The sequence below is a fragment of the Actinia tenebrosa genome, unplaced genomic scaffold (assembly GCF_029948245.1).
Source record: "Actinia tenebrosa isolate PJP-AT-01 unplaced genomic scaffold, QUT_ActTen_1.0 PGA_scaffold11__36_contigs__length_13525064, whole genome shotgun sequence".
Taxonomy (NCBI): domain Eukaryota; kingdom Metazoa; phylum Cnidaria; class Anthozoa; order Actiniaria; family Actiniidae; genus Actinia; species Actinia tenebrosa.
This window is the reverse complement of record NW_028292571.1, coordinates 8,986,773-9,009,015: the sequence shown is the minus strand read 5'-3', so window position 1 is coordinate 9,009,015 and position 22,243 is coordinate 8,986,773. Positions and strand designations below refer to the sequence as shown.

The following is a 22,243-nucleotide window of genomic DNA, read 5'->3' as shown; positions in this document are numbered from 1 at the left end:
GAGCAGTTTGGATGACGCAAGTTCTGGGTAATTTACCCGTTATCCTTTTCGGTCTAGGCGCGTAGGGATGATCCGATCAACGACAGCGTTTAGTCAAAGGACTGTATATACATATACAACTGTACATATATTTAAGATGTTCATTATATCCAGCCTGGTCAACGGTTGTCTGCTCTCCCCAGTCCTTCCCATTTGACATGAAACCCGGAAGTGTTTTTGCATTGAAATAACCAAGTATATTTTGTGCTTTAAGCTTAATAAACTGAGTGATTTTTGTTCTATTGAATGCACAGGATGGGAAGAAACAGGATGAAAAAGCCAAGAAATGTAAGAGATTAAATAATGTGGTAAATCCATTACACTAGTAGCATTTAATGTCCATTGGTATTTTTATAACCCATACCTGTTTGGTTAATATTTCTTTTAGCGGCGTCAAATGAATCTGTAAAAGCCCAAGCAAAAGGAAAGAAGCCAGCACCACAAAAACCCGATAAGAAAGGTGCTCAGCAGACAGAACAAGAGGTAACAAGATCACATACCATTCAGGCATATTCACGTGCTCCTTTCGCAGTCACCCCATGTGAGCTGAGTTGGTTGGTTCTCTTTCTGACTCTGAGGGTTTTCCGGTCCTCCGGTTTTTCCTCCTTCCTCAAACCAACCCTAATTAATTCAAACTGGTTAGAGCTGTGCTCCGGGGTCGTACATGGACTGTATAGCGGCTGACAGTTGGCGCCTTCACATGCTTTCAGTTCGACCCCGTTGAGCTGCGCCACTACGGTACTTGCTGTGGTTATTAGCGATGACAAGCTTTTTGTTAATGATTTGGTCGTGGCTGATTTTTTTGACGCGCAATATGATTGGTCTAAAAGTGCCGTGATCTTGGCGTGACCGTGTCCGCGCCGTGTTTATGCCGTGTTCTGGGTATTTGATTGGATGGAGAGTAAATTCTCGTGCAATGTGATTGGTCTGGCGTATCCCTTGCTGTGTCACGACCGTGTTCGTGCCGTGAACTTTACACAGTCATATACGAAAACTGCACTAGTACACTCGTTAACCTCTCTTGTGATATTGTTTTATGTTTAGCAACCAGAAGTCGTGGAATTTCCAAACCCGTTGCTTGAAATGCCATTGAAAGAAAAAAATGGTGAAATAGTAATACCAGGGAATAGGGCTCTTATCAATATCAACTTGTCTAGTAAGTGTTTTAAGTGTGAATATGTTTAACATTGTTGAGAATCTATTGCTGAGTTGAACTAGTGACGTAATTTCGTCTCCTGCGGAATGTTCATCAGCTGAATCGCAAGTTTTCAATAGGATTCTTTCTGGCTGACAGCACACGGTGGTCAGTATTTGCTTCTCTTATTTTGCTTGTCCTGACAATATGGCTGCTGTTAGCTGATGATATAATCCGTGAGAGATCAACCAGCACAACCAACTATTGGTTTGATCATAGTTAATACTATGGTTTGATTTGTTTACCATTTCTCATGTCTTATTTACGATATTGTTTTAGGGAACAAGATCGGTGAGATAGGTGTAGAGGCTTTCCTCATCGCAGTACAGAGACAGATTGAATTGATATCGATTGCAAGCAAGCCTACAGGCCTCATGAGACTAACGTTAACGGTAAGTAATGACTTGATATTGATGGTTTTCAACCATTTCCAAGAGAATTAAATAAGAAAAGACACGGCGGCCATGTTGGAGGATATAACAAAAGAATTCATTGACAATTCTTTTATTAAGAGTGGCTGTCCGTAACGGTCGAGAATGGCGGGACAGCGAAGGAATTTTCAAATTTCTCATATTTTGTCAGAAGACACCCTTTGGTAAGCTCTTTTAAAAAATCCAGTTTAAAACTTCAAGCGCTTTTTTATTTTGGCGAATTTTACGAAAATCTAAAACTCGACTTCCGGTTTGCTCTGGACCGGTGTGAACAGCCCAAAATATTACCCATATTTAAGAAGGCCTCACTCGTTCAAAAATACTCCTATCGATCTGATACTTTTTCAACATTTTAACTAACTATCAGACTCCAAAAGGGATAAATAATATTTTTGGGAAAATGTTTTGTTCTCGCTTTTTGGGATTTTTTTTCGATGGCATTTCAAGCAGCTACGACGCGAAGCAAATTTTAGCCTAAATTGAATGCCCTAAATTATCACCTGGTATATATTTTATTTTCACTAATACTATATGATCTGAAAGCTTGTTTATTGTACTTCTTTTCCTGAAAGTATTAGCCTTGGAACGCAAATACTTCCTCGCGATTAATCGACTCTTCTATGTAGCATACGGCGGTCTAATTTCGGATTCAGAATCAAAGCGCCTGCTTTATAAATACTCAAAAACTTTCTTGGATCACCCAGAATGAACATTTTAATCGTAAACAACATTAGTTTGATGACTGTAAACTATACTCCAGCTATATATTATTGACTTATACTTTTGTACTGGAATATTTTAGAGAGTAAGGACTTAAGCGTACGAATTCTAAGTTAGAAAAAAAACCTTTAGACCCCATCAAACGCAGGGTTTTTTTATTTTTCTCTTTTCTTTGTTTTTGTTGAATATACTTGCTCAAAATCCTCCCAAATTTCAATTAGTTCCACGTTATTCGTAGAAAAAACAAACTCATTTTTGTACTTTCTCAAAATTAATGGAATAAGTTAGAGGACACTATGATTGAATAAACAAACTGAATTAGTTGAGAAGCGTGGCACGTGAACGTCGATCACTTGTACCTTTCTTGAATTATATGAACTAAACAAACAACCTTTATGTTTTGTATTTTTTGTCTTTATCTCTTGTCAAAATTAATAATAACTAGTGACTAAAGTGCGTGCAGTTGCTTTCGTACTATTTCATTTAAGCCCCTTTCCCGATAACGTCACACATTTGATTCGCATCAACACTGCCTACTCTGTTTTTTATAAATCGTCCTTGTTTTAAGAGAAGTCAGTGGCTAACAAACCTGTTTCCTTTCTTATTCATTCGTCTAGAATGAACTGTTTGACAGGAACAATTGTATGGTTTCTATCAATTACGGCCGCAATCGTAAACTACATTCAAGGTATTTGGTGCTTTGCTCTTTTAGGGGAACAGGAACATGTAACTCTAGAGCCTCACAGAAAATCTGCAGCATTGTTACCTAGAGAGTTTCTAAGTCTGTCATTTTTCACCATTGGAACATATATCGTATTGGTCGTAAGTGACAGGGTGCTGTAGTTGGCAGGGCCGTAACCAGGGGGGGCACAGGGTGCACGTGCACCCCCACATAAAAGCTTAAGGTCCGCCGATTTTTTTATTCGATGTGCACCCTCCCTGTAAAAGTTCTGGTTACGGCCCTGGTTGGAAAGTCGAGATAGCTGCTTCTACAGTATTGTACTGGGAAAATTATCATCTTCCTCTATTGCGTTTGGGGAGATAGCAAGGTCTTCAGGGACGGTCTGGCCGAGTACTTGAAAAGACGCAAGCCGTCGGGACCTCGAGCACGTCTCATGACCTTTTCTACAAATTCTGGGTTTAACTTTCTTCCTAAGGTTTACTCAATGTTGAGCTTGTTGACCAAGTAGGTTCTCTGTTTTTTGATAAAGCGGTCAGACTTTTTATTTTCTTTGAGAGCCCAGCCTCTTCAGCAGATAAATCCGAGGTCCTCATATTACTAGACGAGAATTTTAGGGTCGGTAGAAACCCCAACCCCCTCTTCCAAGCTTTGTATTTGACGGCCTTAGCAAGATCAAATAGCGATTGTTTCTCAAGAGATTTCGACCATCTCTCAAGAGAAAAATGCTTTTCAAGAACAGAGAATCTTCGCACTCGCACGCAGCCGCCGCCAGAGCACCATACCTTCATTTAATTAAGAATGTAGTTTACTATTGCGGCTGTAATTGATAGAAACCATACAATTGTTCCTGTCAAAATGTTAAAAAAAAGAATAAGAAAAAGAAAAAAAAAACCGGCTGCTCAGCTCGACGATTAGCTTGCCTACTGAGCAGCTATTACCTGAATCTTGGCTATAAACATTAATGTTGTAAAGCATAATTTGATATACATATATATTTTTTTTTTTTTTTTTTTTTTTATCAAACTCATAAATAATTCATGAGGAAAACACAATAGAAATCACGACCATGAAGGAGGTTTTATATCTGATATAGATTCGTCTTCATTTGCATAAACTTAAACTTGGATTTTCTTGGCCAGATTCACTTCAATTTTGAAAATTTTAGTGAAACACAAAGGAACTAACCTAGACGTTTGATAAGCAATCTACAGTATGAGTGGCCGTGTTGTATTCGATATACAATCACTCGGCTACGCCTCGTGTTTGTATATCGGATACAACACGGCCACTCATTCTGAAAAAAACGTCTGTCTGATGAGTGCGTAAGCACGAAACTCGGAGTTACAGTGAACATGTCTCGTCTTTAATCCAATCTTTACTATATATCTGTTGCTCTGCATCCCTACGCATCGAGCACTGTTTCACCAGTATAGACCACATTACATACTTTGTTATATATATATATATATATATATATACAGCCATTTGCAAAAATTATGGCCGTTTCAAATATAAATACAACTATATCGAAAGTATATCAGACAGGGCGGGATATCATTCTTGATATTTTTTTCCAGAAAGCCCTAATGATAGACAACTTGAAAAATATATAGTGGAAGATATCCCATAATACTTGATATGCTTTCGATATACTCGTATATGTATTGGAAGCGGCCATAGTTTTTGCAAATGGCTGTATATATATATATATATATATAATATGTTATTATTATTGGTAAAAAGATACTTGTTGTTCCTGTCAAACAGTTTATTCTAGGCGAATGAATAGGAAAGGAAACAGGTTTGTTAGCCACTGACTTCTCTTAATGAAACAAGGACGATTTTTGGCTTTTTCATTTAGAATCAAGTTAAATCAATCAATTCTGAAACCCCATATAAAAACAAGCAAAAACAGCAACAAAAGAGAAGGGAAAAAAAGCAGAGTAGGCAGTGTTGATGCGAATCAAATGTGTGACGTTATCGGGAAAGGGGCTTAAATGAAATAGTACGAAAGCAACTGCACGCACTTTAGTCACTAGTTATTATTAATTTTGACAAGAGATAAAGACAAAAAATACAAAACATAAAGGTTGTTTGTTTAGTTCATATAATTCAAGAAAGGTACAAGTGATCGACGTTCACGTGCCACGCTTCTCAACTAATTCAGTTTGTTTATTCAATCATAGTGTCCTCTAACTTATTCCATTAATTTTGAGAAAGTACAAAAATGAGTTTGTTTTTTCTACGAATAACGTGGAACTAATTGAAATTTGGGAGGATTTTGAGCAAGTATATTCAACAAAAACAAAGAAAAGAGAAAAATAAAAAAACCCTGCGTTTGATGGGGTCTAAAGGTTTTTTTTCTAACTTAGAATTCGTACGCTTAAGTCCTTACTCTCTAAAATATTCCAGTACAAAAGTATAAGTCAATAATATATAGCTGGAGTATAGTTTACAGTCATCAAACTAATGTTGTTTACGATTAAAATGTTCATTCTGGGTGATCCAAGAAAGTTTTTGAGTATTTATAAAGCAGGCGCTTTGATTCTGAATCCGAAATTAGACCGCCGTATGCTACATAGAAGAGTCGATTAATCGCGAGGAAGTATTTGCGTTCCAAGGCTAATACTTTCAGGAAAAGAAGTACAATAAACAAGCTTTCAGATCATATAGTATTAGTGAAAATAAAATATATACCAGGTGATAATTTAGGGCATTCAATTTAGGCTAAAATTTGCTTCGCGTCGTAGCTGCTTGAAATGCCATCGAAAAAAAATCCCAAAAAGCGAGAACAAAACATTTTCCCAAAAATATTATTTATCCCTTTTGGAGTCTGATAGATAGTTAAAATGTTGAAAAAGTATCAGATCGATAGGAGTATTTTTGAACGAGTGAGGCCTTCTTAAATATGGGTAATATTTTGGGCTGTTCACACCGGTCCAGAGCGAACCGGAAGTCGAGTTTTAGATTTTCGTAAAATTCGCCAAAATAAAAAAGCGCTTGAAGTTTTAAACTGGATTTTTTAAAAGAGCTTACCAAAGGTTGTCTTCTGACAAAATATGAGAAATTTGAAAATTCCTTCGCTGTCCCGCCATTCTCGACCGTTACGGACAGCCACTCTTAAGTTCCTCCAACATGGCCACCGTGAAAACCATCGATAATATCATGTTAGCCCAAATTATACAACAAACTGGAAAAAAAACATTGTCGGGTTAAAAAGGGTTAATTATTGAAGCTACTACCAACGGTTAGTCTGGGCGAGTTGATTTTCTGTGGTCCACGTGCATTTGAAGAGTGTTTGCATAAAGACACATACATGAAGAGTGACAAAATGCTGGCTTTGCTCAGTAACTTGAATCAATGTATAAAAGCTGCCAAACTGCAATATGCATTACTTAATTTTTGACTCAGAATACCTTTCGGTCTTAGCTTTGATGATGGAAACGACTTTTTGGTTTAGACGTTTTTCTTTGACTTTATCAAATGTTATCTTTTACCTAGTTCATTACAGACTTATTTGCTCAGGGGTAGTAGCCTCATTTCAGATCATATATTCACAAATACCATCGGTGATGTAATTAATGCACAACTTCAACAATACTTAGATCTCATTAACCGAGCGGAAGGTCTGTACGTGACAATCTTGACCGTGGTCTGTACCCGACCGAGGTCAAGATTATCCCGTACGGACCGACCAAGCTCGGTTGATAAGAGTTTTATTATATGACCACTTTTCATTGAAAAGGACAAAATGTTTTCGCCGTAAGATTAATATGCGATCGGACCGGTTAATACCGGAAAATCCAGACCACGATGCGATCTATCCAATCAGATTGCTCGATTTGCTAGTGTCCAGGCTCTAAGATTCACGGTCATATAATAAAACCACTTTCAAATCTGAATATGTTTCTTTGGGCCAAAAGTTTATATGCGAAAAGAATGACTAGAAGTTTTTTGAGTAAGATATTTCGGACGATATCCATCGTCCATCGTCAGTTTAATGACTCACTATGAGTGTATTACACCCAGGGGGGTACTCCCCTATATTTGCTATACGGGTATGTGCCGCCCTATAGGGTATGGTTTTTCGGCTTTTGGGTCTGGGGTAGGGTATCATTTTTTGACATTTTGTCTGGGATAGGGTATCATTTTAGTCTGGGATAGGGTTAACGACGGGTCATTTTTGTCTGGCGAATAGGCCACGCTTTCTGCCGGCACAAAAACAATGAAAACGTTAGTAAATATTGATTGCAATCTATTGAATAACCGTCATTTCCGTCTTTTAGTCTGGGATAGGGTGTACGATTCTTAGTTTTAGTCTGGGGTAGGGTATGTAAAATCAAAATTTTAGGTCTGGGATAGGGTCAGGGTTTTGAGGTCCTGGCGGCACACCCCTACCCAAGTTGGGGTGGTAGTACCCCCCCCCCCCCTCCCGGGGTATTACAGTGAAATACTATAAAGTCTTAATACACTTAGAGTGAGTCATTAAACTGATGATGGACGATGGATATCGTCCGAAATATCTAACTCAAAAAACTTCATTCTTTTCGTATATAAACTTTCAAATCTACCTTCACGGGAACATGTGAATATTCAACACTTCATCGAGGCTGACCATGAGCAACAGAGAATTCGAAACTGGAGCTGGATTATTTTAAATATTATGTTTGCTTTCTTATAAAAGTATGCCATGCTTGCATTTTCTTACACATTTTGAACTTTTTTAGAGAAATGTGTTTGCTCCTGACAACGGGTCCTATCAACGACTAATGGAAATTATGCATACACGTGACCCCTACTATAAACCACCCGAGCCATTAGATGACACCATTACTACTATCAAGGTATTATTAATATTTATATGAGTATGAGTATGAGGGTGAGGGTGAGGGTGAGGGTGAGGGTGAGGGTGAGGGTGAGGGTGAGTGTGAGTGTGAGTGTGAGTATGGGTATGGGTATTAGTATTAGTATCGTTATCGTTATTTTTATTTAAAGTGAAATGTTTTTTTTTTCCTAGGAGGATCCTTAATCAAGTAATGTAATGGAACAAGGACAGTAATGGTTGAATAAGTTGTAAATATTTATTAAGTAATTCAAACAACTGTTTTAAAGAGTTTGTAATTCTAATGTTCATAAATTGTTATGTATACCAAACGAATCGTGTTTATTCACTCGTTTGTTTGTTGTTGTTTTTGTTTTTTTGTTTTTTGTTTTGTTTTTTTGCTTTGTTTGTTTTGTTGTTGTTGTTGTTGTTTTTTGTTGTTGTTTTTTTTTGCTTATTTTTTGTTTTGTTTTTGATTTTGTTTTTTGTTTTTGTTTGTTTTGTTTGTTTTTGTTTTTGTTTTTTTGCTTATTTTTTGCCTATTTTTTTGCTGATAATATGGTAATACCATGGCAAGAGGGACTTTAACTCTCTAATATCCCTAAATAAACTGAGATAAGATAAGAATCGCCAACTTTCGATATTCTGGTTGAGTGATCAAGCACAAAACAATCCGAGTCGAGGTTCCGAGGAAACAAAAGAGTCTGAACCGTACTATTCGTTTTTTTCTGACTATTCGATTTTGACCCGTACTATTCGTTTCTTCCCACCTGACTATTCGGTTTTGACAATTAGTATATGTAATAGGACTCCATGCTGTCCAATTAAGAAATAATTGGACGAGGAAAATTCCGAGGACTGACAAAATTGGATGAGGTCACAAGCCGAGTCCAATTTGGCAGTCAGACGAATTTTTCGAGTCTAATTATTTCTTGATTGGGGAGCATGACATCCCATTACCTATTTATTATATAGCTGCCTAATTAATCCCATATCAACAAGACCTGTCCAATTAAGAAAATAATTGGACAGTTACCTATATGGGATTAATGAGAAGCTGTATAATTAAATCCCAAATTGTTCTCTGTAGAGTCCCAATTAAGTTGCTCAATTTTGTTGAGCCTATTATAAGATTATAAACAAAAAATCGCACAATCTTCACGTACAATTCGGGATTTATAGATACTCGTGATGTATTGAAAGTTCTCAAATTGGACTCACCTAAAAGCTCGTTCAATTTTGAAAGCTTTCAAAGCTTCATTCGTACCTATAAATTCCAAATTGTACTCGCCGAAATGTGCGATATCCTATACTAATCACACCAGAGTATCTGTTTTAAAGAGTTCTACGAGAATTATACGAGGTAATTCCTATTTTAATCCAAAGCACAGTAAACAATTGAAGCAATTTATGATTTAGTTTAATGCCATCAGAGTTTTAAATTCTGAAATATTCTAGCGAATTTGCTGAACTTGTGGGACATAGCAACGGTAACTAAGGGGAGTCGTAACCATGGTAATTGTGTGGTGAAACTATCTTTACTATTATCCATTGCTCTGCTCGTGGTTTCTGGTGTTTATTTTGATACAAATGCTTTTTTGAGGGCGGTGGGTCACGTGACCTGTGAGTTCAAGTCGTCCATCGGAAAAAAGTATTAAATATAGCCAATAGAGGTTTTGCGCCATCACGTGCCGCGCCATAATACAGCTTGGACTGCCTGTGGTTAGATGACAGAACAATAACATCACTTTGCTCTCGGGAATTGAATTCTTTCTCATGTAAAACGATTGCATTGTTCCTGCCATCTAACATGGCTGCCGTCACGTGATGGTGCAAAACCTCTATATGGACGCTCTTATTGATTTCACTTCCGCGCTTCGTGACTCTGTCATGGCTGACTTGAAAGAACAACACGTGACTCAAGTTAGACACGTTGGAATCAATGGTATTTAAGCTCAAGCTATAAACAATAACCGAGCATGATCGCTTACTTTCACTTAATGGAAACTCCAAATCACAGGTTTACTTTAAAATTTTTAATATTTGCTTGAGAGGCTGGACGTAATCTCTTTCTTGCAGTTAGACCTTGTGTGACTATCTTGCTCGTTTGTGTCTTACTCGACACTAATCGACTTAATATCTATAAAGAAGATATAACTAGCTATAAAAACTAGTGTGAGCTGCGTCGATGTTTCAAATGAAACAGTAATGATAAAAAGGTAAATTTTACACCATGAAAAGAAAAGAGCGGTACGATACGCCATAATATCTAAAGGGCTTTTGAGATGTGGGTTCTTTTACTCCGACGAAGGACTAGCGTCCGAAACGTCAGTAAGTTTCTTCATCTTTTCACGGTGTATAATTTACCTTTTTATCATTACTAATATCTATAAACACGACTATTCAATTTGTTTCCAAATCGCAAAAGCAAAACGAAATCCTTCATCACTTTTTTCTCAAAACGTAAATAAAATCGGTTTGTTTTCATCAGCATAGCTTCAAAAAAAAACACCAGTCTCAAGTTTCTTTATGTCCTTTGTAGTGTCAGTGAGCCACCTCACACGCGCTGCCACCATCTGGCAAATAATTTGATCAGTGGAGCTTTTTACATTTTCATCCCTGTTATCTATTGTAATCTTCAGGTACTTCCTCTTCTTCTTAATTACAGCCATGTGCCGGAGCATATACTCTATGGTACGATACGCCATAATATCTAAAGGGCTTTTGAGATGTGGGTTCTTATACACAAGGCCATATCGCGTAGATAAAAAAAGAAAATCCTCGTCGTTATTAATCACGTACAGAAGTAGCGCAGCTGTTATATAGGAAAATAGCATCCCGTAGACATATGATGTCTGTACATATGATTTCTGTGGTTTTAGCGTTGTATAAGAATCTTAGTGTACTACAAGACTGTATTGAAAACATGTTTATGTGGAGTAAACGTTCGCCATTCTCCTTAAAAAAAGGAAAAAGAGAAAGAAAGAAAGAAAGTACAAACACTGGCAAAAATATGAAGAGTTAAATACGATTATCTTATTATATACTAGTCGGAGTATCGTGTCTCCAGACGCGTTATAATCGAAATGATCCATCCATCGGGCAAATCCATAGTTGTACATTGAAAAACTGTAATCGTACAACTAAGTATATTTTACTGTGCTGTAACTACGCTCTGTGCACGTGATTGGAGGAAAATAATGCGAAGCCATTTCAGTGCAATAGTACGACATAACCTGATACTTGATCTAGTGAATACCGGCACTATAATATTTTTCCTAAAAAGGCCTCCATATTTTTGCCAGTGTTTCTACTTTCTTTTATTTAAATTTTAAAAAAATATTTTACTTTTTTTTAAAGAGAATAGCGAAAGTTTTAGCATGGAAACGTTTACTGAATAAACATGTTTTTAGTACATTTTTGTAGTATGCTTAGATTTCTTGACAACGCTCTGAAACCACATTTTCTGTTCTTTACAGTTTTATATACATGATACTGTTTTCTTCTTTTACATGCAGCACACTTGCAGTTTAACAAAAGGACTCATCATTTAGCTATACGACTCTTTGTTTTTCAGGTAGGAACACGCTTTTTTAGCGCGAAATAAGACCGCCCGTAGAGAATTTCCCGCTTAGGTAAGTCGTACCTGAAAAACACATCAACAACACGTGCCAGTTCTAACCATAGCCATATCTACAGCAAGAGGAATTAAAACTGTGAAACCCGCTTTTCATACGACTAGTACTTTAGCATAAAACTATAAATTCACTGTAAATCTCTTTGAACAACACTGAACTGATTTATCAATTGGTCTGTGAAGGTTTTTTGCTTTTATTGAATACCATTCACCGTATTGACCGATATGTTCAAAGATCAAAGCATTCAAAAGTACAGATTTTTCTGTACAATAGCTACCTAGCTCAGAAAATGGCGAAGATGAACAATCAAAAAAGCTTTGGCAACTCTGAATCATGTTTTGAAAGTCGGTAAAATTTTTGTAGATATTTTGTAATTGCCAAATTATATTGTTGTTATTTTTCAGCCTTTTCCCCCTGGCACATGTGTTATCACATGTGTGTGAGGCTCTTAGTCTTGTTGCTTGGGATAAACAGGTGATTTTGACTTTAATTCATCATAGCATTCATTCTGTACACTTGTGTACTAAGGTACCTGTACTGTACAGCCCAAAACACGAGCCGAGACCAAAAGATCAAACCCCCCAAAAAACCTGGACTGAATGAAAACGATCAATGAACAGAAAAAAGAAGGTTGTTATTCGTTTAAAAAATCATACATTCGAAGATGAAGACATTAGTGTAAAGCCCTTTTTGTTTTTGATTTGATTAAGAATCAATACATGATCTTTTGTTACGAGATTCGCCTTCACGATTTTTGCCACCAGTTAGCTTAAAAATATTACGAGAGAAAACAATAAAACAGGCATCTTTCGACAACCTCTTGATCCTAGACAAAGAACTGGTGTTTATGCTAATGGCTGACCTCGCTTTTGAATTTATTTCTAGTCGTTGGCGCCATTGATCGCTACTCATTCAAGTGTATCCAACCTATTCAAGGAGGTTGTCAAGGAACGCATGACGTCACAAAAGATATCTAACGTCCATACTCTGTAACTTTACGCTTGAGCTTCTCTCCGTGAAAGATCGTTGTTTAGGAACTGAAGCGTAGACTAAAAAAATCCCAGGAAAAGTATTCATATTCAGCATTTAAATCCAGGGTTTGGAAATCCTTGGCGTATTTCTCGAGAACTCACAATCAAGCACCCGGTGAATATATTTCGTGTTGATTATTTTCCCGCCCAAAGGTCAACTTTCTAAAGTCAACTAAAGTTTGAGAAATCCAAGTATCGACGAATCAATGGAGAAAAATCACAAGATTTCTACCAAGAAAACCAAAGCCCGACCTCAGAAATCGGAAGAGCATCTCGTACAAATCCGTGTAAAAGATGTGAATGTTAATCGTGAGGCAAAACCATCAAAATGTTCGTGCTGTTCTAAAAAGTACATATCATTGCCAATCTCGGGACTAGCACTCATCGCTGTGGGATCTCTCCTGATCATGGCGTATTTTAGCGTCAAGAACCTTACATCCTCATTGCCCCTAACTCAAAATACATTCCCATCGTACGTGGCTGGAGGAATGGTGAGTTTAAATATTATTTTCCTCTTTTTTTTTTAATTTTGACAACTTCTTTCAACAGAGTAGAGAAAATAATTATAGCGCAAAGCGTTACAAATCAGATAGCCGGGTAGAACAGCTTAACTGTGCGCAATTCATTAAAAACTTGAATTATTTTCATAGTTTTAATTTATTGAAATGCTTATAAGAAAAACAACTCATAATGGAAGTAATAAATCAAGTAACTAGGCAGTAAAAAAAACACCTTTCGAAGTATAAAAAAGGCTTCATAATTATACATACATGTATAGTTTCCTATGTTTCAAACTGATATAATATTTTTATCATATAATTATCGACAAAATAACTTTCAAATCTCATACTTAACATATAGAAAAACTTTTTTTAGAGTTTTATCAGCTTTGCTGTTTTAAATTTTGATTATTTCTTTTTTTCCTTTCATAAATCAATGTCAGAATATACTTTTTCGATTCTGTTTTCAAAAACTTATATGATTATGTTTGTTAAAAACGGGAAATTATTGTTATTTTTTTATTCAAAAAATCAAAAATTTCGGTTACTAAACAAATGAACGAATAGTTTGACAAACTATAAAATTTCGTGTGAAACATTTGTTTGCTTATGCCTCAACGAACGCTCATAAACATGTACCTAAATTACCTTAAAGATCTCTTTTTTCAATTCTAAATGTCAAATAAGGAAATAGCAGGCATACTTTGAAGGATAAAACAAGGATTTTAAGTACATATTGAGGGGATTTGTCTGGGGTTTTTGTAAATCTTTCGAAAACTTTTTTTGATTAATTTTTTTTATGAAAAGTCAACTGAAGCGACTGATTGGCGCGTGCCATTCAATTACGCTTCCTTCAACAACTCCGATGGAAATTTTATTTCTTTTTGCAAAAACAAAACACAGTGCTTTTTACAATAAAGAATGAGCTCCTATTCGCCAAATTTAAGCTGCATTCATTAGTGATGTTTTTGTTAGGGGCTTTAGTCCAACTGTTTCTTTGTAAGAAGAGCATGACAAGGTTTAATGGATCAATATTCCACACGTGCCGTTGTCTCGCACATTGTTTGGAGTTATTATGAAAGCGTGGCTCCCTTTGTTAAAAGATCATATACAAACTACGCCCCAAGGGAAAACAAAACTACAAAACTCATCCACGTTTCGCTAATTTTAGGGATATATAATTGGTTGGAAGCAGTGACGACTTTTTAAAATTACAAATTGTTTGAATTTTCGTTCTTTGTCACTGTTCGTTATTTCGTTATTTTGACTTGGCGGTTTTTGCGGAAAGTTTTTGAAAGTTGTTTGGATTTTCGTTCTTTGTCGGTTCGTTATTTTGACTTGGGCTTTTGCGGAAAGTTCGCGAAATTCAGTACATGAAAGGTTTGATATTATGAGTTTTTGCCTAATTTCTTAAAGGCAAAAAAACATAACAAAACAAACAAAAAAAAAAAAACAAGACAGCTTTCTTGCAGGGTTTGTGACTTTTTATAGAGTTCTTGGAAACCATTAGTGTGTTATTTGTTCATTGAAAACTTTGTCTGATGCTACAAGATTACCGTCCTCAGGACACTAACAAAGGAATAATATTTCAGTACGTAAAAGAAGAAAACGAATATACTAAATAATGGAAAAGAAAGCCTTATTTTAATGGTTTCTTTTAGTGTTTCACCGAAAAGACGCTTCTTTATGTAAATGTCTTGTTTGTTCAGACGAAGAAGGCGTTTACTTCGTTAGTTTTTGAAAAAACAATCTCTAAGACATTCTCTTACAGCACATATATTCTATAAGATGTTACTTTCAGTAAAGAAAAGAGTACAAGGTGTTTTGAACCCCTTTTTACTTCAAACAAAAGAATAGATAGAGAACTGAGTCAAAAGACTTGCAGGTTGAATCAAGGAGAAGTCCAATATGGCCGGCGTTGCCTTTCTTCATACAAAGATCCTTTGTTTGTCTTGAACAGAAATCACATGTTTCTTCAATAAGGAAATGTTCTTTGTACTATACGTCTTGATTGAAGATGAAGTTGTACAAAACAGCCTTGTATGAAGATCTCAGTTTTTTTTAATTAATGTGTTTTGGCGCGAAATATCTTGTGGCGTCTTTGTCATATACTTTTTGGTCATTCGCTCATTCATCAAATGAAAACATATCAGAGTCAAAAGAAAAATCTCTATCAGAGAAAACGAAAAGAAAATAATTGAAGTGTAAAAGAAAATTGTTTTAAGAAAGTATCTGAAGCATCACGATAATTCAGGCGAAGTTTTATTATCTGTGGTTGTTTCAGTATCCAGCATCGATGGCTCGTTCTCTATCGTTTGTTTACCAATACGCCATACGGGACTACAAAAGAAGCAACTTCTTTGTTTGTTTTGTTCAATGAGGCACACGTGCTATCAGTAGGATTACTAATAGCCGCCGTGTGTCGGGGCAGGGGGTGATTAACACAAAAACAAAAACAAAAACAGCGTCTTTTGAAAACCAAAACTGCAGTCTGTAGGCTTTTGAATCAGCGGTCAAGGGACTAAATTAGCGCCTTTCGGTATGAAAGGTCATCAAACGACTAATATTTTGATTAACATTCAATAAATATTTATAAATAATACCTTATAGCCTGCGTATTGTGAATATCAAGCTAGCTTCAAACTATCAACAAGAAATCTTAAAATATACGCACCACGTACAGAGTTTAACGTGCTCAGTATTCAGATCTACTCGGTGTAATTAGGGGTATTCATTACGTAAAACTCCGAATGGATTTACTTTGAGCGTTAATGCTTTCCCATTTCAAACCTTCGGTTCTGTAACGTAAATTGGTGGCCTGAAATAAAGGTGTCTATATGCCTTGTGCGCGCGCCTAGCTAATGGAAACCCGCCTTTTCTGTGTTTAAGGAAGCCGTGCGACTGTCAAGACATGCCTATCTGTTGCTTAGGGCTCGGTTTGTTGACCGCACGCGCAATAATTATGGTTTATTTGGTTAACATAGACTTGTTTATTAACAATAAAATGTATTTTTCTCATAGATGGCAGTCAACGGATTTGCAAATCTGATCCTCTTCAAGAAACGACCAAAGCTATTGGTAAGAATAAATGTCTAACACCGGGGGGTGGGGTGGATGTTAATACTATACAAGATTATTCTTATTCAAATGTTCAAATACATCGTTATCGTAAAACGTGTTGAGGACCGATCCTGATGTTCTCAAGGTCATTTCATTAGCCCTGACCTCATATTGTGAATTCTCTACTTTCACATCCCCGTAATACTTTGCGTCTTTGGGGGGGGGGGGGGGGGGGGGGGGGTGTAACAAGAGGGTAAAAACACGCTTATTTTGCTGAAGGCTGATCAGACAATGTTGACAATACCTTGTTATCCAAAAATAAAATGAAGAAGTAAAAAACAGAAAAAGATAGAAGCTTGCAGACGTTTAAGGTAAATTTTAAACATTTTTTCGTAAGTCAATACATTTTCTGTAAGACCAAAACTCTTCATGATCTGTACACGCAAAAATAACTTGGAATAAACTGATAATCAGTATTGTACAGACAAAAGCAGGTATAGTATAAATTCAATTAAGAAACCTTTCAATTTGGGACAGATTTTTGATTGGTTACCCCCCCCAAAGACGCAAGGCATTATGGGGATGTGAAAGTAGAGAATGCAAGTATCTAGATAGCTGAGCTGTGACGCTCACGGTCTTGAAAGCGACCTTGAAATAGAAAAATTAATTCGGTCGCGCCCAGATTCAAATTATAAAATTTCCAATTTCTCTCAAATTTAATCCCATGTCCTTTCCCTTTTCTATTTCCTTCACTAGATTTTTGCTTTCCTTTTCTTTCGTTTTTCATTTATTTTTCTTCATTCTGCTTTCCACCTTTAACCTCTTACCTCGAATACTTTTTCATTCATTCGAAATGTTTTCGTCTCGTCGTTTGACTCATTTTCCCCTGTTATCCTTTAGATTGTCTCATGCATTTTCTTCACTATATCTTCGAGTCTCCTGTGCTTTGCTGGTGCAGTGCATTCCCTCACTAGCGTAGCACCCATGCTATCAAGCTTCGAAAGATGCCAATACTTTCCGAAGGAAACCTCGTGCAGGTGCTTCTACTCGAGTGATCTCCGACAGGTATCGTACATTTTCCGAGGAACCGAGAACTGCCGAGTAGTCCAGTTCGACCTGAAGAACATGGTGTACGGAATAAGTGGTGTTTATGGAGCTGGTCTGGCAGTGTGTGTGATAGCTGGCGTGCTAGAATCCCTCTTACTCTGCCCGTCTCGTCGCTCAAAGGTAAGCTATTGTAAACTAATGCTGCCATTTTCGAATTCGTAAAATATCGTTGTGTTCGTTGATTACAGACTCAAAGCATAGCTAATATTAACTATGCTCAGAGTTAGCCTTAATATAGTGTTAAAATATTCACAAATACCAACGTCGGTTTAGGTAAAGAATGCACAACTTCAACAATACAAATAGTTTAAAATTCCATGGACGTTCAGTCAAGCACATGAATATCCTACACAAAACCAAGGCTACCCTGAGCAACAGGGAACTCGAACTGAGCAGTACTCGGATAGCTGGAGAAATAATACATTTACTTCTGGTTAAATCACACTCGAATAACTGGAGAAATGATGCCACTGTATATACAATGGCATAGGACATTTACTTCCGGTTAAATCAAGTCAATATCTGAAAAAGTAGAAACCAATAGCATCTTCAGAATGTTCTAATGTGACTTCTTTTTTCTTCTTGTCTAGCGCATGTCATATCGTTCAAGATCTGAAGGAGATGGCAAATGTACCTCGACATCGCGCCAGTCCCAGACCTCCCAAACTAACCTGACACTCAGCTGTTCCGAGGCGGAACTGGTTGCCGGCGAATCATCATCCACTACGTCGACAAGTACTGCACCAAGCACGCAAACGAGGCGAGAATCACAAACACTGCGGGAATCACAGAGCGCATGCGTACGACAACACGCATGCTCACATTATGTAGTGGATTTAGATGTAAACGTTCCAAGAAGAGACTATTGCATAAATTATAACACGTCATCTACGAGGCACGATCCACCGCCTCCATATACTGAATAATGGAAGGTTGCTATGGTAATAAATTTTCTACGGACTATACTAATGTTAGCTCAGGAACATTGAAGTACCTTCCTTGCATTTCCTTGCGTACATGATTCTGGTGAGAATAAGCTATGAACACCAAATGATAACATTGAAAAAACATATACGTTGCAAGTAACTACCATGGATGGCTAAGAATAATAATTCAATATAATATCGTGGCGCTGCAGACCACTCATTTGCTCTTTCCCGCCGCGCAAAGCATGGACCAGACAACAAAGTAACAGATAACGTGATCGTTTCCCGCCATTTTTTACAGAAGTAATGTCTGTATTAAATATGGAAATAGATATTCAACTTAATCATAAATTAGAAACGAATAGACCTTTCCCAAATTCGACTTCAAACCATTCTTCTGTAGTTAAGGTCTAGTAATAAAAAACGATTGTATTGTATCTATTCGCCCGATAAACTTTGATTTGAGAGCCCTAGATACAATTCAACGGAGCTAAATAGAACTGGAAATAAGTTTAAGAATACCCATGATTTAGTTCGACAGGATGGTCAAGAGTCACGTGATCTGCTACTCGCAATGCTTTGCCTGTTATACAAAATTCATAAATAGCAAGGATAGCTTAAAACTCGAACCTTCCTTATAGATATGTAAAGCTAGTATTTTGTACATATTGTAAATAGGCGAAAATTAATTATGGGAAAGTTAGTGTGGTCGAGATCTAAGTGCATAATTATGATTTAGAGCAGTTATCGCATGACTGTGAAAAGAGCTCATGGCACGAACACGTTCTTGACACAGCTAGGGATACGCCAGGCCAATCAAATACCCAGAACACGGCATAAACACGGTGCGGACACGGTCACGCCAAAGTCACGGTACTTTCAGACCAATCACATCGCGCGAGAAAAAAATCAGCCAATTAAAATTCTAGAAAACGTCATGGTCACGGCACGTCACTGAAGCTTTTCACAGTCATACGAAAACTGCACTACTGCATAACTACGCGCTATATATATTGAATTTTATTAAATATTTATAACTGATGTACTTGTAGATAAAGATAAAATCCATCACATTCGGCAAAGAATTTTATTTTATTTGCGATTAGTTTATTAAGTACAGATAATTTATTTGTAATGTAAATAGATAGATAAAAAAAAGATATTGAAACAATGCATCTTGCACAAAGTTTTGCATTCAGTTTTTAACTCGTAGATACGTGTAGAGCGGGTCTGAATACAGTCAATTCAAAAAACGTTGTCATTGACCGGCTCAAGCCTACGCGACTGGACCGAAAGGAATACGGGTAAAAATCACTGAAGCGGTTAAATATTCGTTCTGAATTAATTGTTCCCACTAGTAATAAGATAATAATGGCGAGAAACAATCCATCAAATGCATGTCTTCGGCTTTAGGGAAAGAAAAACAAAGTAGTTATGATTGAGTTCACAATCCCGAAAATATGAAGGCATTAAAAAAACGTCTCCCGCTCGCCTACGAAGGTTCGTGCTGTAAACCAGGCATAACTAGTCAGATAAAATTATGGAGTCAACTCGGCTTCAATGATTGCTACCAAGAGTTCCCTTCGGTCCAGTCGCGTAGACTTGAGTTGGACGATTACAAATTTTTCTGGATTGACTGTACTCATGTGTCACTTATATACTCTCTCGCTCGCACACATGCACGCCGCCCGATTCCACTGTTCTCATAACAGCTGAAGAGCGCACGGCAATGACCGAGGTCAACCAGTAATCTTGCAAGGCTGAGCAAGGCTGCTCGTTCGAAATAAAGGTGGATAGCGCGAATTCAGGTCAAAACAAAAGGTCAATGTCTATAGTTTTCTTCTATAAACACATTTCATGTGCTTTTTTATCTTTTAATGTGAACTAATGACTGCATTTGTCAGCCATTACGAGAATGCTCGAGAGTAGCGGTATAGCAAGTTGGCTAACTGGCTTACTATCTGAGGACTGCATGAATTTATTCATTAAGTTATAGATGATACTTTTTGGGGGATCAAGGGTTAAGAATATAAAAAATTGAAAAAAAGTTTTCTTTTTCAGCTATTTGCAGCATGAGAACTTTAAGAACCAGTCTCTAAAAGAGAGACTGGGTTCGTGCTGAGGTAACCACTTAAAATCCAAGGACTATTCAAGGAGTATGCAAGGACCCAAAAATGAATTTTCAAGGAGTATGTTCAGTTAAATATGCCAAGGTTTTACACGGTGGTTGCACATGGCCGACTTTCAGATTTTCCATTCTTTTTGACTAGATCTATTTCAGAACCATACAAGCTATGATTGAAGCAAAAATTCAAGGACTTTTCAAGGAATATTAAGGAGTAGCACGAACCCTGGACAGAACAGAAATGTTGGGACTTACATTTTCCATAAGGAAAATATCAATATCCTTCCATACATTACCTGAGACAGCAGCAGTTAGGTGGACTCGCGAAGCGCCGGCATTGCCAAAAATCACAAGTCGAAAAACGCCAGGGGGGGTGGGTTTTTGGAGGTCGGTAACCCGCGGAACAGGGGGTCTTGCGCGATCTGCCGGCAGCGCGAAAGGTGCCTAACTGCTGCTCTGTTGGGTACTGCAAACGGAGGTTAAAATATTTGTCGGATATACGATGCATGAATGTAAGAAGTTCACCAATGACTTCTGTGTGATTTGTCTAAGACCTAAAGTTATCGTACCTAAGCCAGAACCCTTTTGGTGTTGTGGTAAAAAAATGCGAATAGAAGACGACACGTCAGCACAGTGTTACGAGTGTGGTAAGAATATTCGTAATGCCGTACCAAATGCTACCAGAGAGCAGTATTACGCCAATGGAGGTCGTAAGAAAACGCCATATAAGAGATTAAAATACTTCAGGGACTGGATGAGTCATATCCAAGGTTTACATCCGATATATTTAGACGATGAAGTAAGGCAGAAAATCATAGACCACTTAGAAGAGCCAACCCCACAAAGTCTACGAAAGACATTGAAAAAATTAAAGCTAGGGAAATATTACAAAGCTATTCCCTATCTTTTGTCTGAAATTACCGGTAGGCGTATTCCTCAGTGTCCCAGATATGCAAAGGGCCGAGTGGTTATTTTGTCGGCTGGATAAGGATATTCCTTATTACCCCGACGTAATTTACGAAATATTTTACAAAATTGACTCCAACCACCCCCTATTAGAATGGATTCCGAGAAGATGAAATGTGCAGTCTAAATCCCCCTACGTTCTTTTCAAAGCAGATGTCTACTGAGCGAGTTTTCTTTGGAGCTCCTCTTTTGCCTCCTGGTAGATCTTTTTGCGAGATTCCTCGGAAAGATCTTTCACGATGGTTTTTTTATTACCCGACTTTAGCTCCCCGTATTTCTTTTCCTCCGCGAGGATCAAAGAAAACTCCGTGTCGTCTATGCGGCGGTCCCGCAGAGCCTGAGACACCAAGTCGGCGATGGTGTTAGCCTTTGCTCTTGCTAGGGCTATATGAGTGTCGTGCTTGGATATCTTACCGGACAGTTGCTTTATAATGCCTGTCGTAACAGCGGAAACGATGCCGCAGACGGCTCCAACGCTGGCTAAAGGAACGCCAACGACTATTCCAGGCCCGGTAAGCGAAGTAGCAACGCCAGTGCCTGTTAACGCCACGGACATGGAGCCGGAAGTTATCGCGATTTTATGTAGTATGCTTCGGGCTCTGGCGTACTTTTTCCTGACCTCTTCGTAGTGTTTCGCTTGCCCTTCCAAGTAAGCCAGTATTAAGTTCGCTTTATTCAGACGAAAGTTCTCGGCGTTTAATTCTGTAGGACCTATGGTGGGAACATCTGGGTACAACTGAGGTGCTGAAGGTATAACATCCATTATATACTAATGTACGACGCTTTTGGGAATAACATAGAGGAGCCGCCACATCACGACAACCGGGATTATGCCAACTGGAGAGCATTTAGGAAGATGTTTCCGCATGCAGACCCTAGTAAGTTTGAAAGAAGACCCGATGGGATTTACTATAAAGGCTCTAGGATGTACAGCAATGCGGACTTGGAGCCAAAGAACCCAAAACCCGAGCATAAAGAAAGGCAGCCTAATTTTCCAGAGA

At 37.6% G+C, this 22,243-nt stretch overlaps 2 protein-coding genes across 6 annotated transcripts in view; both read left to right on the top strand.

Annotated features, from left to right (window-relative positions):
* The window catches only part of LOC116289933 (leucine-rich repeat-containing protein 71), a 40,897-nt gene extending 32,676 nt beyond the window's left edge, over window positions 1-8,221 (top strand). For all 3 annotated transcript variants that reach the window (XM_089027286.1, XM_089027285.1, XM_089027287.1), the window contains exons 12-17: window positions 294-327; window positions 428-522; window positions 1,084-1,195; window positions 1,514-1,626; window positions 7,795-7,911; window positions 8,085-8,221. In XM_089027286.1, coding sequence (XP_088883412.1) covers window positions 294-327; window positions 428-522; window positions 1,084-1,195; window positions 1,514-1,626; window positions 7,795-7,911; window positions 8,085-8,096 — 483 coding nt within the window. In that variant the 3' untranslated portion in view covers window positions 8,097-8,221. The remainder of the gene's footprint in view (window positions 1-293; window positions 328-427; window positions 523-1,083; window positions 1,196-1,513; window positions 1,627-7,794; window positions 7,912-8,084) is intronic.
* Window positions 8,222-9,604: 1,383 nt separating this feature from the next.
* LOC116289934 (uncharacterized) lies at window positions 9,605-19,192 on the top strand. Of its 3 annotated transcripts, none has more exons than XM_031696882.2 (8): window positions 9,605-9,834; window positions 10,532-10,583; window positions 11,467-11,524; window positions 11,932-12,001; window positions 12,413-13,049; window positions 16,080-16,136; window positions 17,019-17,345; window positions 17,816-19,192. In XM_031696882.2, exons 5-8 carry the CDS (start codon window positions 12,765-12,767, stop codon window positions 18,149-18,151), a joined length of 1,005 nt encoding a protein of 334 aa, XP_031552742.1. In that variant the 5' UTR covers window positions 9,605-9,834; window positions 10,532-10,583; window positions 11,467-11,524; window positions 11,932-12,001; window positions 12,413-12,764; the 3' UTR covers window positions 18,152-19,192. The 3 variants fall into 3 exon arrangements, with proteins under 3 accessions (XP_031552742.1, XP_031552741.1, XP_031552743.1); XM_031696881.2 differs by having other exon boundaries at window positions 9,605-9,909; XM_031696883.2 differs by lacking the exon at window positions 11,932-12,001 and having other exon boundaries at window positions 9,605-9,909.
* Window positions 19,193-22,243: the final 3,051 nt, after the last annotated feature.